Source organism: Talaromyces amestolkiae (assembly GCF_001896365.1).
Source record: "Talaromyces amestolkiae strain CIB chromosome Unknown scaffold17.1, whole genome shotgun sequence".
In the NCBI taxonomy this organism is placed as follows: Eukaryota; Fungi; Ascomycota; class Eurotiomycetes; order Eurotiales; family Trichocomaceae; genus Talaromyces; species Talaromyces amestolkiae.
Window position 1 is genome coordinate 681389 of NW_024468053.1, and position 15731 is coordinate 697119.

General features: G+C 48.2%; 2 protein-coding genes across 2 annotated transcripts; both read left to right on the forward strand.

The window, feature by feature from the left end:
• Positions 1-1390: 1390 nt before the first annotated feature.
• On the forward strand, positions 1391-4115 carry BHQ10_008023 (uncharacterized protein; the record flags this gene model as incomplete). Its single annotated transcript, XM_040880784.1, has 6 exons — positions 1391-1676; positions 1764-2209; positions 2265-3425; positions 3472-3571; positions 3625-3959; positions 4011-4115. The coding sequence occupies 6 exons, from the start codon at positions 1391-1393 to the stop codon at positions 4113-4115; spliced, it is 2433 nt and encodes an 810-aa protein (XP_040736526.1).
• Positions 4116-5037: 922 nt separating this feature from the next.
• Positions 5038-15641, forward strand: BHQ10_008024 (uncharacterized protein; the record flags this gene model as incomplete). Its single annotated transcript, XM_040880785.1, has 21 exons — positions 5038-5077; positions 5152-5201; positions 5253-5287; positions 5346-5421; positions 5486-5584; positions 5648-5753; positions 5800-6414; positions 6473-6691; positions 6755-7192; positions 8665-8828; positions 8885-10182; positions 10235-10815; positions 10867-11350; positions 11407-12363; positions 12669-12763; positions 12825-13112; positions 13179-13241; positions 13314-13345; positions 13402-14137; positions 14194-14376; positions 14434-15641. 21 exons carry the CDS (start codon positions 5038-5040, stop codon positions 15639-15641), a joined length of 7767 nt encoding a protein of 2588 aa, XP_040736527.1.
• Between the last annotated feature and the right edge of the window lie 90 nt (positions 15642-15731).

Consider the following 15731-nt stretch of genomic DNA (forward strand, 5'->3'; position numbering starts at 1 on the left):
ATCCTCTCAAAACTCAGCGATATGGATARCGAACTTTATTCGACCTATTCGTGATTTTCGAAATGAATCGAATTGGATCACGCCGTCCGGACTGCGTGCGTACTACCGTACTGCAGGAGGAAGTCTCGGAACTACCAGGCCGAAACATGTTTGTTGGTGCTGGTTGCTCCGTATTGTATGACAAGGGTTGCTTGTTTCTAAAGATGGGGGGGCAACCCTGCTTGACTCAGGGACACATCACATATCGTATGTATTATACATAAAGTTATAGAGTCGATAAATCTTAGCTGCAAATTAAGAATTGGCATGGCATATGCAAGCTACCTGGACAAGGAACATCCACAATGTCATACATAGTAGTCTCTGAACTTGTCAGGTCAAAACGCTAATTTAACAGCATCCACAGTGGCTGGCCCGTATCAATACCGTCCCGCCATACAATTCGTACAGGATGGGTATGATTAGACAGTCGCTTTTAGAATGTACACTACTTTGATTGGTGTGATGTGCCCATGGCTATCAGAAAATCGCTCAATTACATTCGCCTGTCAAATAGCAGCAAGTGAAACCCAAAATCCCTGCATGGATTCTGGGAATGTCGAAAGATGCATGGATAAGCGCAGAGCATGCTGCGTAATTACGTATACGGCGATACGGCTGGCACATTAATTAATATGGGCTCCCGCCCAGACTAAGAGCGCTAACATCCACAGCTTTCACTTTGTAATTACATACGACGTAGAACCATGTCGACTTGTTTGAGGGTAGAAAATCCTGACGTGCTTGCTCAACAATTTCTTCATTGTGCTGTTCATCTTCATCGACATCTAACGACACATCGATCTATATACTATAGTACATAGTAGAGGTATCTGCACTAGTACCCGTTCCACGTGCAACTAAAAACTTTCTGCGACGGAAGGCTTGTACCAGAAGACGTTAATCCACTGGACTGACCGCCCACGACTTTCTCTCCTCATCTCGTCGTCCTCGATCACTCCGCCATCCCTTGCCGGCTGCATCATCTATTGCAGGCTTGGGCTGCGATCAATTATCCATCTCTGTACATCTCATTTCCGCTGTGCATCCACTCCGTTGCATAGCAAAGACACCTTGCTCAGAAAGAACAGTGACAGCCACCGGGCTTGAGGTGCCTGTGCCCCTCCGCCGCCATTTCTCCGCTACGCACCAATCCCCGTCAGTTCAGACTGCAATCAAACACCCAGCCAGAAGAACGCAACCCTCCGTTAATTTCTACTTACCTGCAGTTGCTTACTGACCGACAACGTCGGACCGTGACGCTCTTTACGTTACCACACCCCTCCCAATCAGACGGACCTCGTTTACTGCTGCAGCTCGGTCGGATTGATCGATCGACTCATCCGCGACCATGGATCAAGAACGTTCCACGGGCATAGCCTCAAACTTCAAGTTCCGCCGACCAAGCAGCAAACTGCATAAAGAACCCCCGCAATTCAACCGGCCTTTAAAATCCCAGCAAAGCAACCCGTCGCTCAAGAGACATCCCTCTGCGCCCGTCTATCCCCGGAACTACACCGGCAGCCGTGAACACTTGCGCACTCGCTCGAATGCTTATGGATCGTCGTCGTCATCGTCGTTAGAGCAGCAACAACAGCAGAATAATAATAGTAACAGTGCAGGTCATTCACCCGTTGGTGAGTATCTTTACTCTTCGCATCGTTCGTCGCAAGGTCGGCAACCTTATCCTCTCTGGTATTCATTGACCAACGACAATAATTCAGATGATCTGACCGGCCCGCCGTTCGATGTCCGGGGAATGTTCAATGTCCTTGAAGAAGGTGGTGACTACTCAGCAGATCAGCAGCAACAACAACAACAACAACAACAAAGCGACTCTTCGGCCACCTCAACCCGCCGCCCACCCACCTTGCAGTCGTATCACACCAGCCCGGATCCTCGTGGTAAACAGATCTTGCGACAATCGGCTAGTTTTACAGCCTTGAACAATCCCCGTATGGACACTGCGTTACCCCAGATTCAAGATGTGCCGTCGAATTCCAAGAGGAATTCAGACGAGGGGTTCAGCACGAAACCTCGGAGGAAAAACACATTTTCGAGCTTCGTGAACAGCGTCTTGGGATCGCCGCGCAATATTAAGATTTCTGCTCCTGAGAATCCTGTCCATGTTACTCATGTTGGATACGACAATCAGACGGGCCAGTTTACTGTATGTTGCTACCTTTGGGCTATATCTCGCCGTACTAATTGTTCCTCGATAACAGGGCCTGCCTAAAGACTGGCAGAGGATGCTACAAGCGAGCGGAATTTCGAAAAAAGAACAGGAACAGCATCCACAAACTATGGTCGACATCATGAGATTTTACGAGAGAAATGCCGCGGGTGCAGGAGAAGAAGAAGTCTGGCACAAATTCGACCATGCCATTCCTCGACAAGGCGAATACCCTGACGGCATGAGTCCAGCTTCCGCAACCAGTCCGCGCTTCCCCCAAAACCATGAAGGCAGCTTTGAAAATCCTCGCGCTGCCCCGCCTCCTCCGAAACCCTCGCAGAGCTCGCCGGTGCCTGTGTTGTCACCTGCTATAGTACCCAATCGTGTCGCTCCCAAACCGCCGACCGCAGGTCTTGTTCCTTCTCGACCACCGCCACAGCCTCCTATGGTGTCCAATAGAGCCCCAGCTACAAAACCAGCCAATGAGCCCCTTGCAACACCACCTATTCCTGAAGATGAGCCCGTATTCGTCAATGCACCTGCTCCGGCCGTTCCTAGCGCTATCCAGTCCCCAGTTCAATATCAACAGCAGCAGGAACGTGCTATGGCCGCGGCGCAACAAGCGATAACTGATAAGCAACTTGATCGAAGTCGCAGCCAACGTCAGCAACAGCAAGCTCCACTTCCACCAGTCGAACAGCAAATTACTCCTGTGGCGACCCCGCCAACACCGCAACATCAATTCTCCCATGTGCAAGCACCAATTCCTCAACCGGCCGTGCAACAGCAACAACAACCTGCTGCCGCGGTTGCCCGACCTCGGCCTCGCGCTCGTCAGAGCACAGCTTTTGACGTCCGCGCCAAGTTGCAGGCTATTTGCACGCCCGGAGATCCCACCAAAAAGTACTACAATCTCAACAAGATCGGACAAGGTGCCTCCGGAGGTGTTTTTACTGCATACGAGACTAATACCAACAAGTGCGTTGCTATTAAGCAAATGAACTTGGATTTGCAGCCTAAGAAGGACCTTATCATCAACGAGATTCTGGTCATGAAGGATAGCAAGCATAAGAACATTGTAAACTTCTTGGACAGCTATCTTCACGGACTTGATTTGTGGGTTGTGATGGAGTATATGGAGGGAGGTAGCTTGACAGATGTTGTTACATTCAACATTATGTCTGAGGGTCAAATTGCGGCTGTTTGCCGTGAGGTATGTTACCCATGTCAACTGCATCCCGCATTACTAATAGTTGTAGACATTGAGTGGCCTGCAACATCTCCATTCAAAAGGCGTCATTCACCGAGACATCAAATCTGATAATATCCTTCTTTCCATGGACGGAGAGATCAAATTAAGTAAGTTTGAGTTGCTAGGCAAGCTCCAAGCCATAGTGCTAACATCCATACAGCTGATTTTGGTTTCTGTGCGCAAATCAACGACTCTCAAAACAAGCGCAACACCATGGTAGGAACACCCTACTGGATGGCGCCCGAAGTCGTGACACGAAAAGAATACGGGCGCAAAGTCGACATATGGAGTTTGGGAATCATGGCGATTGAGATGATTGAGGGCGAACCTCCATATCTTACCGAGTCGCCACTTCGAGCTTTATATCTGATTGCTACCAATGGTACACCAAAAATAAAGGACGAACAAAACTTGTCACCGGTTTTCCGAGATTTCCTCCACTTGGCGCTACGTGTTGATCCCGAGAAGAGAGCTTCTGCTCACGACCTACTCAAGGTTCGTTACTCTATTTTTTTGCTGATAGATTATGACTAACTTGGTTTCTAGCATCCGTTCATGTCCGTTTGTGAGCCTCTGAACAGCCTCGCTCCTCTGGTCAAATCTGCGCGTATCAGTCGAGCCCAAGAAAAGGCTCAAAAAGGCGGTACTTAACGTTTCTTATGTTGTAAATTCCGTTTTTTCTTTATCCTAACTTCTTCGGCTTCCATGACCCCATTATACCCGTGCTTCCAGGGCACATTGATGCAACTGCTCTGGTTTCTTTCTTTGCGGATTTTTTTTCTGAACGTTTAGACACGGTGTCATTTCCCCTCTACTCCGCTATATTTGTCTCTTCGACGATAAACTTGTCATGACCGTTCTACGACCCCATACTTCTGCATATTCCATCACTTATGCACCTCACTGTTGACGTATAACGTCCAGATATATTTGCACAGTTTGTCGAATTGTTCTATACATGGAGATAAATTTGGATTTCTGCTGTTGAACTTGGTTCTCTGTGGATACTGTAGAGTATAAATTACAACTGTCAATCTGATCTCTTGGGTACAATCTAAAAAAAAATCCATATTCATATTGATAGAGAAAAGAGAAAAAGCTCTTCCGCCGCACTGAGGCTTGAGTGGCTGTGGGTGCACTAGTCGGGCTTAGCGGCTCTTCAGCAACGGAGCAACTACGTAGATGCCCGCACCGTCTAGGTAGCAGTATTTCCAACTCTTATATTCGCCTCTGTTGTTGCATGCAAATTTGTTATTCACGATCCTTTACTGGAAAATATCAACCTAGAGTTCTCTCTATTACTAGCAAAGTTGCTGTCACAGTGAAAACGAGACGAACGCGACACACCCAATTCCGAGCGGGTCTATCTACATACGTCAATCGAGCGGGCACATCATCAACACCACATACAACAGCTTGACTTGCCCCGTCTTTGCGTCCACCGAGCATTATCGATAATCGAGCGTATTTTGAAGACTGAAACAATAGCAGTTTTCCTTTTAATACCAGAGAGATCTTCCATAAATTTAAAAATCATTCCCGGACTGTTCGCGAGCCGGGAGGATAATACGACATGTTTCGAGCCCAGCAGAATGCTTTCGACGACGCCGTCGGTATGATTTCCCTATCTGGAGTCATAACTTTGTCGCTTTGTATGACTATGAGCTAATGCACATTCCCTATACAGCCAAAGCGACCGACGAGAATCTAACAGCCGAAAACTGGGAATTCATACTGGTGCGTCTTGAAGCTTGATCGATGAGAGGTATCGGTCTGACAGTGTCATAGGATGTTTGCGATAAGGTCAACAATGAAGAATCGGGGTAATTATTTCTCTTTGCGCTATATGTCTGGGGGGCATGTACTGACTGTATGAAATAGTGCCAAAGATGCCGTTGCGGCGTTGATTAAGCGGTTGGCGCACCGGAATGCTAATGTGCAGCTTTACACACTCGAGGTTGGTCCTGTTGTCTTTCCCTCGTTTTTATGGAATCAAAGTTGCTGATTGATTTCGCCTCTAGCTAGCGAATGCTCTCGCGCAGAACTGCGGTCTGAAGATTCATCGCGAGCTAGCGTCTCGAAGCTTCACGGAAGCGTTATTGCGACTGGCCAACGAGAGAGTAAGACAATTAGTCGTTATTGTATATGCAGAATGCTGACTGCGACAGAACACACACCAACAGGTCAAATCCAAGATCCTGGAGCGCATGGAGGAATGGACGGAGATGTTTTCTAGCAATCCAGACTTTGGCATTATGGAGCAAGCTTATATGAAGCTGAAGACGAGCAGTGAGTTATGCACCTTCATATTATTGACTAAGTCTGACGCTATCAGACCCCAATCTTCAACCACCATCGAAGCCGACCAAACGTCAAATCACCGATGTCGACCGACAAAAAGAAGAGGAAGAGCTCCAGATGGCGTTGGCACTTTCGATCAAGGACAAACAGACAGCAGATGTCGTCCCTTCATCAAGCGCAGCTACCGTAGCAGCAGTCTCCAGCCAGCCGGAATCTTCGAGTACAGTGTCACAAGGCATTCCACCCGGAACAACGGCAGCTACAGTTTCGCGAGTCCGAGCATTGTTCGATTTTCAGCCTTCCGAGCCAGGTGAACTTCAGTTCCGCAAGGGCGATATCATTGCGGTATTGGAATCTGTTTACAAGGACTGGTGGAAGGGTTCTTTGCGTGGACAGACTGGGATTTTTCCGTTGAACTATGTCGAGAAGCTTCCGGATCCTACGCCGGATGATTTGCAGCGTGAAGCGCAAATGGAAGGAGAGGTGTTTGGACAGATCAAAAACGTCGAAAAGCTGTTGACTCTTCTCAGCACGAGTAGCTCGGAGCTAAACGTTCGTGATAATGAAGAAATTACGACGCTCTATCATTCCACGCTTGCTATCCGACCTAAGCTTATTGAACTTATTGGCAAATATTCTCAAAAGAAAGGTACCTATCCTTGACTTTGGTACTTAACACTTTAAGAACTCGAACTAACTTTGAAAAGATGAATTCACACAGCTCAATGAAAAGTTCATCAAAGCCCGCAGGGATTACGAGGCTCTCTTGGAAGCTTCAATGTCGCATCCTGCTCAGCCTCAGTATGGCAGACCTCCTCAGCAGGCTTATGGATATCCCCCAACAGGAGCAGCACCACAAGGCTATCCTCCATCTCACCCAGCCGCGCCAGTTGATCATCAACAATATTATAGCACTCGACCTCAAGGTAAGTTACTATCTATAAATAACATGAAAGGATAAACATAAATTGATAATTGATTATTTTAAGATTCACACACCCCTCAGCCCGCTGGCCCAGGTCACTATGCGGCAGATCCATCGCGACCGTACCCACAAACATCCCAGTCACCGGATCCACGCAACCAGACTCCGCAGCCATTCCAGCAACCTCCTCAACAACCGCCATCGGAACCCTACCAGGCCCTGCACCATCGTCCCCAATCAACATATGAACACCCTCAAGAACTAGGAACTTCCGTCTATGACTCACCCGTGGAACAACGGTACCCATTTCACCCCGCATCTGCACCTCCACAGCCACCCCAGCAACAGCCAGGAACCGACTATCCTACACCTACAGACGAGCAACGACCACCTATGACCAACCAGCAATACCCATCCCAACCACCCCAAGTCCAACAATATGCATCACAACCTCCCTATCCGACATCAGCAACCACACAACATCCCCCGCCGATTCCGACAGGTAGTCCGCAACCACAGGGCTCAACACCATACCCAAGCCTGAACGCTGGACAACCCTATTCCGCTTATCAGCAGCAGGGTCATCCACCTGCAGCCAACTCAGTAAATTCGAACCCTGCATCATTCTATCGATAGTTTTGTTACCCATCCAGCTCGTTTTTGTAATTTCATCAGGAATATGAAGCGTGTCTCTTCTCGCTCGTAGGTGCACAGGATTTACGATTTGATACTCTAATGTATGTTATCTTACGGATTGAAAATTCCTATATTCCCTAACTACCTAACGTAGTAAATCAATCATAACTCTCGGCTATCCCCACACATGGCGCAGTTAAATACTCATTCGAAATCAACTTGGACACAATCTCATGTGACCCATTCCCCCCAAACATCACAAGCGTCTTGTCTCCATCCTCAGGCCGGAAAGCAGGCCACCCCATAGCCGGCAGTCCCTTGACAGGGTCACGAATAAACGCCAAAAACAGATCCTGCCAGTGAGCGGATACGCTCCCTCAAATGCGGCTTCGGCTGGTGGGCGATTGGTTTCGTTCCCGCTCGTGGAGAGGCTGTAGGTGCCGAAGAGGAGTGGTAGTTCGGAGGTGTGGTATGCGCCTTCCCAGGGCCGCGGGGAGATGATGCTGAAGTTGGCGATGACAAGGGTATTCCTTCCTATTTCATGCTAACGATGAGCATAGGCCATTCCCGTACCACCCGATAGGTAATGCCCAGACACATGGGGAATTAGCAGACAGCAAAGCGACTAGAAGCGCTCTTTAACAGCACAGTCACCAAGTCATAGATGGAGTAAGGGAAATCGAAAAATTTGGGGATACATGTCAAATTCTAGGTAGCTACAAATTACGAGCCAACAAGCAATAGAACCTTAAAGGCCTTGGAATTGCAGGCGGATCTATTCACACAACGTGGCCAATGGACCGATTTCAGTAGAGCGATCAACATATCTGGGGCCAATTACCCATGCTGCCAACCAAGAACAAGTTTGTCAAGTGGGATGTAGAAGGAAATGAAGTAAAGGGATGTTAGCAGCTGGGTAGATATGCATGGCAGAATCATTTAATGGTTCACCGCCTTAGGTCAAATGTTGATGCCTTACTTTGCAGGCACAAAACCAAACACCACATTGTGCCAGCTGCCTTGCCAAGCTTGATGCCCTCGAGCTGTTTTGAACTGCGCTTTTACCTGCTCCCTCGTTTCAGGTGGCCAGATCATTATCTCCCCGACAGAGTCGCCCACGGACATTCCTTCACTCTGACACGACACTGAAGTAGCAACCGACGACCATGCTGTCTCGCCCGACATCTCTTTGAATCCAACCCCGCGTCCTTTCCCGCGCGTCCGCCCTGGACGATGACGCCTAGCTGCCTTCATTGTGCGATGTGGGCTAAAGACAACTGCAATTATAGCCGAGATCAATTCACTTCTTAAATACTGCTCTTACATCAACCTTGAGAGCTTATGGGCCGGGAAGGGAGTCCGTCGAGATCATGATGGAGGCTGATTGGGATGAGGTGTCGCGAATTGCGGTGCCGCCTCCGAGCCCGCATGTTCTCCCAACCATTGCAACAGCTATTGCATTCGACGATCTTCAGGAGCTTCTATGGGCTGGCAACGAATATGTAAGTAAAGACCATGGCATACTCAACATACCAAGTGCTAACATGGAGATTTCAAGGGACGAATCACGTCTTTCTACGGTCCCGAGCTTCAAAGGTACACCTCAATACGAGCACATCCGGTGTCAGAAGGCGCTGTACGACAGTTCCTATTCCATGAAAAAGGCGTGATATCTCTCTCGTCAAGGAGTGTTCATATGGTCACGCGTCGAGGCCTAACTCAATGGCATGTCACACATCCTGATATGGCCGACCTTCGTTGCATGAGCTTCACCGCACAAACAAACCGTATCATCGTCGCCGGCTGTCAGAAAACAATGTTCACGGTAGATATCGACAAGGGCGTCATCATCGATACTATACCAACGGATGTCAACTATACTATCATGAAGAGAAGTCGATATCTTTGCTGCGCAACAGACACGGGCTCGGTGAATGCACTCAGCTTGGCAGATTTCAAAATTGTGAAATCTTGGAAGGCACACGGTGCGGCAATCAATGATATGGACGCACGAAACGATTTTCTCGTTACTTGCGGCTTTTCCGTGCGACATTTGGGGGCTCCGATTGTTGATCCACTGGCGAATGTATACGACCTGAAGACACTGACTCCATTACCCCCGATACCTTTCCATGCGGGAGCAGCGTATGTACGCATGCACCCTCGATTACATACAACCAGTTTTGTAGCTTCCCAGTCCGGGCAGCTACAGGTAGTGGATTTGATGAACCCCAACACAATCAACCTTCGCCAAGCGAATGTCAACTTTATGTTAGGTTTGGAGATTTCGCCGTCCGGTGAGGCGCTTGCGATCAACGACGCGGAATGTTCTATTCACCTATGGGGATCACCCAGCAAGATTCACTTCAATGAAATGAGCAAAGAGACAGAATTTGCCGACGTGCCACCGCGGCCGCCAATAATCGATTGGTCCCCGGAGACCCCATTGAGTATGATCGGAATGCCTTACTACAACGAGCGACTATTTTCAGCTTGGCCTAGTCATCTGGTGTTTGACATTGGAAGCCCGCCTGCACCAGTTGACCCTGCTATTATTCCTTATCTACGGCCAGCTGAGATCGGGCACTATGCTGCGAATCCAAAGAAAGGACGACGTTATCAGATCGAGAACACACGTCAAGTGATGTCTACAGAGCCTGCTCTGATAGCACCGAAGTTTTTGAGTGAGAAAGCTCGTGAATCACCTCGAAGCAAGCCAGATGCGGCCCTTGGGGATGTTTCTAGTGCATTAGCTAGCGCAAAGATTGGTGCTGAAGTGGAAGAAGACCCACTACTGAAATACAGCAATGTCGAAATCAAATACAGCAAGTTCGGAGTTGATGATTTCGATTTTAGGTATGTCGATAACTCTTTTATTTTGTGGTGTACCCACTAATTCCTGAATCAGGTTCTACAACAAAACTACATTCTCGGGCCTAGAGACCCATATAGCGAATTCCTTCACTAACTCACTGCTCCAACTATATAAATTCATTCCGTTGATGCGGAATTTTGCGCTACATCATGCTGCAAGCAGTTGTCTGTTCGAAGATTGTCTGCTGTGCGAAATGGGATACCTTTTCGACATGCTAGATAAAGCAAATGGTCAAAATTGCCAGGCTACAAATCTTCTGAAAGCTTTCAGCAATTCTCGGGAAGCCTCAAAACTAGGGCTATTGGAGGAGAACCTGACAAATAAGGCGTTGTCTGGCGCTATCCAATCAGTCAATCGGTTTATTTTGAACCAAATTTCAAACGAACATCGTGCGGTTGCTCCTGACTCCGATGATTTGGACCGCAATTTGACTACGGTGGCATCGGAATCGGTTCGATGCATGTTCTGCCGGAACGAGATTGTTCGACCAGGAAATGTCTTTGCCAACGAGCTCATCTACCCTGTTCCGGATGCAAAGCAAGTACGAAGGATTCCTCCAATCAAATTCTCTTCGATTCTGAAGTCGTCCATTGAGAGAGAAACTCAAAACAGAGGTTGGTGTAATCATTGCAGAAGATATCAACAAGTTGCTATTCGCAAGACAGTTCATCGCATGCCGCCGGTCTTGATGTTGAACACAGGCCATACAACGCCATATCTCCGCCAAGTATGGGCCAGTCCAGGGTGGCTGCCTGAAGAATTGGGTCTCATTGTCGACAACGGACAATTACATTGCTTTGAAGGCGATGCACTTCGAAGCCGAGTGCAAAGTAGAACTCCAGGGCTGGTTATATACGAACTCGTTGGAGTTGTGGCTGAGATCAATATTACCGAGCATCAAAAGCCACATCTTGTATCTTTTATCAACGTTAATGTATCTGCACGTGAGCCTGAAGACAAGAGTAAATGGCATCTCTTCAACGATTTTCTCGTTACCGAAGTGAGCCGGGATGAGGCTTTGAAATTCACTGAGCCTTGGAAAGTGCCCAGTGTTGTGGCGTACCAGGTGAAAGGCGCAAGGCACAACCTCGATGATTCATGGAAGGACAAGCTTGACACCACATTGTTGTTCCATGAGTGGTCTATGAAGTACGCTCTATCGAAATCTATCATCAAAACTTTATTTGCTAATCTGAATCTATTAGTGGTGGCCAAATCATTGACTCGTGTGAAATACTCAAACCAGAGGAACGACCCCAACCGGGCACTCCGGTTGCCCTCGACACGGAATTTGTTGATCTGGAAAAAGCGGAAATTGATGTCAAAGCCGATGGCTCACAAGAGATGATAAGACCCAATAAAAGCGGCCTTGCACGAGTATCAGTGTTGAGAGGATCGGGGTTGCATGAAGGTGTTCCATTCATCGACGACTATATCACCATCAAAGAGACAATCGTCGATTATGTGACGCAATATTCCGGTATCAAACCAGGAGATCTCGATCCACGAACAAGCCAGCATAATCTGGTTCCTCTAAAGGTGGCTTACAAAAAGCTGTGGCTACTTCTGAACTTAGGGTGTGTTTTTGTCGGTCATGGCTTGGCCTCAGATTTCAGAAAGATCAACATTCAAGTGCCCAAAACACAGACCGTGGACACGCAATATCTGTTCTTCCACCCTGCTAAAAACCGTCGTCTAAGTTTGCGATATCTAGCATGGGCAGTCTTTAAGGAATACATTCAAGAAGAGAACTCGGATGTCACCGAAGGACACGACTCGATAGAAGATGCCCGCATGGCTCTACGATTATGGAAGAAGTTTCAGGAATACGAGGATGCAGGCATCGTCAATCAGATACTTGAGGAGATCTTTGCTCAAGGATTCAAATTGGGATTCAAGCCTCCTCCCAGGAATGGCAATGCAGCGCCTTCTGCTGCTGTTACTTTGACACGACCTGGAACAGCAATCAGCAACAATGCTCCCAATGGCAGTGGTAGGAACACGCCCGATCTAGCGAGCAATACAGCCACTTCGACAGCAGGCACCAGCACGCCATCTACACCACGACAGGCATTCAGACGAGCGAATGCTTTGACGCCCAGTAATGGGACATTTGGAGCACCCGGACAACCGGATTTCTTTAGTGGAAGTCCGCTGAGATAGTATGATGGACTTGGAATTGGGCAAAGCCAGATGAACCCGAGCTATGCCCTCTGTAAAGAATAATGATTCCTAGACCATGTTTTTGGCCTTATTTGTCTGGCTTTCTTTCTTATGAAAATAGTGAAGCTCTAAGTAGCTTTCCATGGTCGCTACCTTATATCTAACCGCTTCTAGACGGTAGCATGTTAATAAATATCAATTGCTTCGACCATGTTTTCTTGTCGTAAGTCTAGTTCGTTGTGCTTTTTACTGTGTTTGATTCTATACAAAGCGGAGAAGGTGACGTATTGAGGGACTCGGGTAGCTCCACCGCAGCTGTGCCCGAAACACTACACAACCCCTCCAGTTTGATCTCGAGCGCGTCAGTCAACATAAGACCTCTTTGTCTGCCATCTACAGGTTTCTCTGCATTCTTACAGAGATTTACACCCTAGGTGAAGTAACTTGCTTCTCGCACTAGTCTCGAGTATCAATCAACCTCCCCCTCCACCGCACTCCAACGCCTTCCTCAAGCAAACAAACATGTCCCGCCACCGCATCAAGTCCCTCGAATACGACGACGACTACGAAGACGAAGAATACGACGAAGTTGATCCCGCAGAGCAAGAGCAGCTCGAGGCATACACAAATGAAGTTCTGAACGAGCTACGAACGGGCCAACCGCCGGTCACTGCCACGCGACAAGAAATTCAGGAAGCTTTGTGGCATTACTATAATGACGTTGCGAAATCGGTGAATTATATTCGAGGTACTTAAGCTCTAGGCGTTTGTGACATGGGTGTGTATCGGATCGACTGAATATGTGGCTGTTTAGGCAAGAAGGTAAAAGATGTCAAGAAGGAAGCCGCGCCTGTGACTAAAACAAAAGTTGCTACGGGTAAGATATCTTCTTTCTTTCTTTCTTTTGTTTGTTGCATTTCTTTTCAAACGTGGTCTCGAAGTTGGCCAGGCTCAGCTTCAGAGGTCTTCAATCTACAAAAAGTGAGTTTACTTCTTGCATTGGCTTTATATTCCGTACACTGACAACTTTCGATAAGTTTGCCTTGGTTTCTAACAGGTATCTTCCAGTGCCTTCCTATCCCACAGACAATACGCGGTCTCCTTTCCGTCCATGCTCAGTACGCTTCTCAGCGGCCGACTTTTTCCATGATACTCCGTGGTTAAACATTCCGCATCATCGAAGGGCTGATATACTTGTGGAACCCTTGTATCCACGACTGGGTCTTCTCGGCGGCGCATCGCAAGAAGGAAAAATGTCGAAGTTGGCTGCCCTCGCGGCAGCACGCAAGAAAAAAACGAGTGAGAAGCCGCCGGTGACCGAAGGGCAGCTATCGGCCCAGGCTGATGGACAAAAGTCTGCTCCGCGCTCTTTGTCGGAACGTCTCGCGATGAGTGGCTCTAAGCCACCTGTCAGGTCGGGGGGACTATCAGCACTGTCCAAAGAGCGCCGTACTGCCAATTCAAAGAGCCCCCCAAACGTTACAAGACCGAAAACTCAACCCACGCCTGAGCCATCTGTCAAAGAGGAAAGAGTCGAGCAAGCAACGGAGGGACAGAATTCTGAGGACGCCGCTGACCTCCGAGCCTACCCTTCCACATTCGCAGCAACCATCATCGGAATTGGAACTCGCCCTACAACACCTGAGCCTGGTCATTTGCTTAGCTGCAGTTTTGATGTTATGCATATCTATCAGCAAGATGTAACTGAAGCCTTTGATTTTGCAGGACCTAGCCCCGATGATATCGTTTTCAATGCACAGAGTGCATCCAAAGGTTTGCCAATTCGCGGACCGAGATGATGAAACACTCGCACATTGACACATGACCAGGCCTCAAGGCAAAGCAGACTGCAGCCAAAACTGCCGGTGACAAGAAAAAGGCGCAGGATGATTTATCGGGTGGCATGAAACAGTTGACAGTGGAGCCGATTAAGGTGAAGAGCAAAAACCTCGATGTTGTGGCAGAATATCAAAAGTCCAAACAGAAAAAGTCGGCAAGTTTTGTGGTTATTGGTACGGTTGACTCCGATTGATGATTGACTATAACTTCTGACTGATGATACTCCACAGGACATGTTGACGCCGGAAAGAGTACACTCATGGGACGGCTACTGGCTGATTTGAAAGCTGTCGATCAGAGAACTATGGAAAGATACCAACGAGAGGCCGAGAAGATTGGCAAAGGCTCATTTGCTTTTGCTTGGGTCCTAGACCAAGGTTCAGAAGAACGTGCTAGAGGAGTGACTATAGATATTGCGACGAATAAGTTCGAAACTGATAGTACCCGATTTACGATTGTGGATGCGCCAGGGCACCGTGACTTTATACCCAACATGATTGCCGGAGCCAGTCAAGCAGATTTTGCGGTGCTTGTGATAGATGCCGGGACGGGCAACTTTGAGTCCGGGTTGAAAGGTCAGACCAAGGAACATGCTCTTCTGGTACGAAGTATGGGTGTCCAGAAGGTGGTGGTTGCTGTCAACAAGATGGATATCGTTGGGTGGTCGAAAGATCGTTTCTATGAGATTGAACAGCAGATCTCATCTTTTTTGACGACGGCTGGCTTTCAAGCTAAGAACTTATCATTCATTCCTTGCTCGGGGTACCACGGGGATAATATTACGACGCGCAGCAAGAACGCCAACGTAGCATGGTATACGGGTCCTCTCCTTATCGAAGCACTCGAGACGTCGGAACCATTTTCGCATGCTCTGGACAAACCACTGCGTTTGACTATTGGCGACGTGTTCCGCGGCGGTGTCCAGAACCCACTTTCAATATCTGGAAGGATCGATGCGGGTTCTCTGCAAGTAGGTGACGGAATTCTGGTTATGCCTAGCGGAGAGTCGGCCGTAATCAGGGGTCTTGAAAGAGATGGAGAGCCCGGTGACTGGGCTGTGGCCGGCCAAAATGTCACGTTGCACCTTGCAAACATCGACCCGGCTCATCTACGGTCTGGTGATATTGTCTGTGGTACTGGTTCACCGATTCAGAATATTCAAAGTTTTACTGCCAAAGTGCTTGCTTTCGATCATCTAATGCCGATGCAAGTGGACATTCATCGAGGTCGACTACACGTTTCGGGCCGCATCAGTCGTCTGGTTGGCACATTGGATAAAAGCTCTGGTGCAGTAACCAAGAAACGACCCAAGATCATCTCACCCGGCTCAATCGCAAGGATAGTTGTGGAAATGGATCAGCCAGTGCCCCTTGAGGCTCCTTCAAGAATTGTGCTTCGTGCTGGGGGTAGCACTGTAGCGGCTGGACTGATAGAGTGAGTGCATAGCAAACTATATCACGATATCCAGTTTCGCATTTTCAAGATTTCAATGCGAATGAATCGTCCCTTCGATACGTGATGTACTACT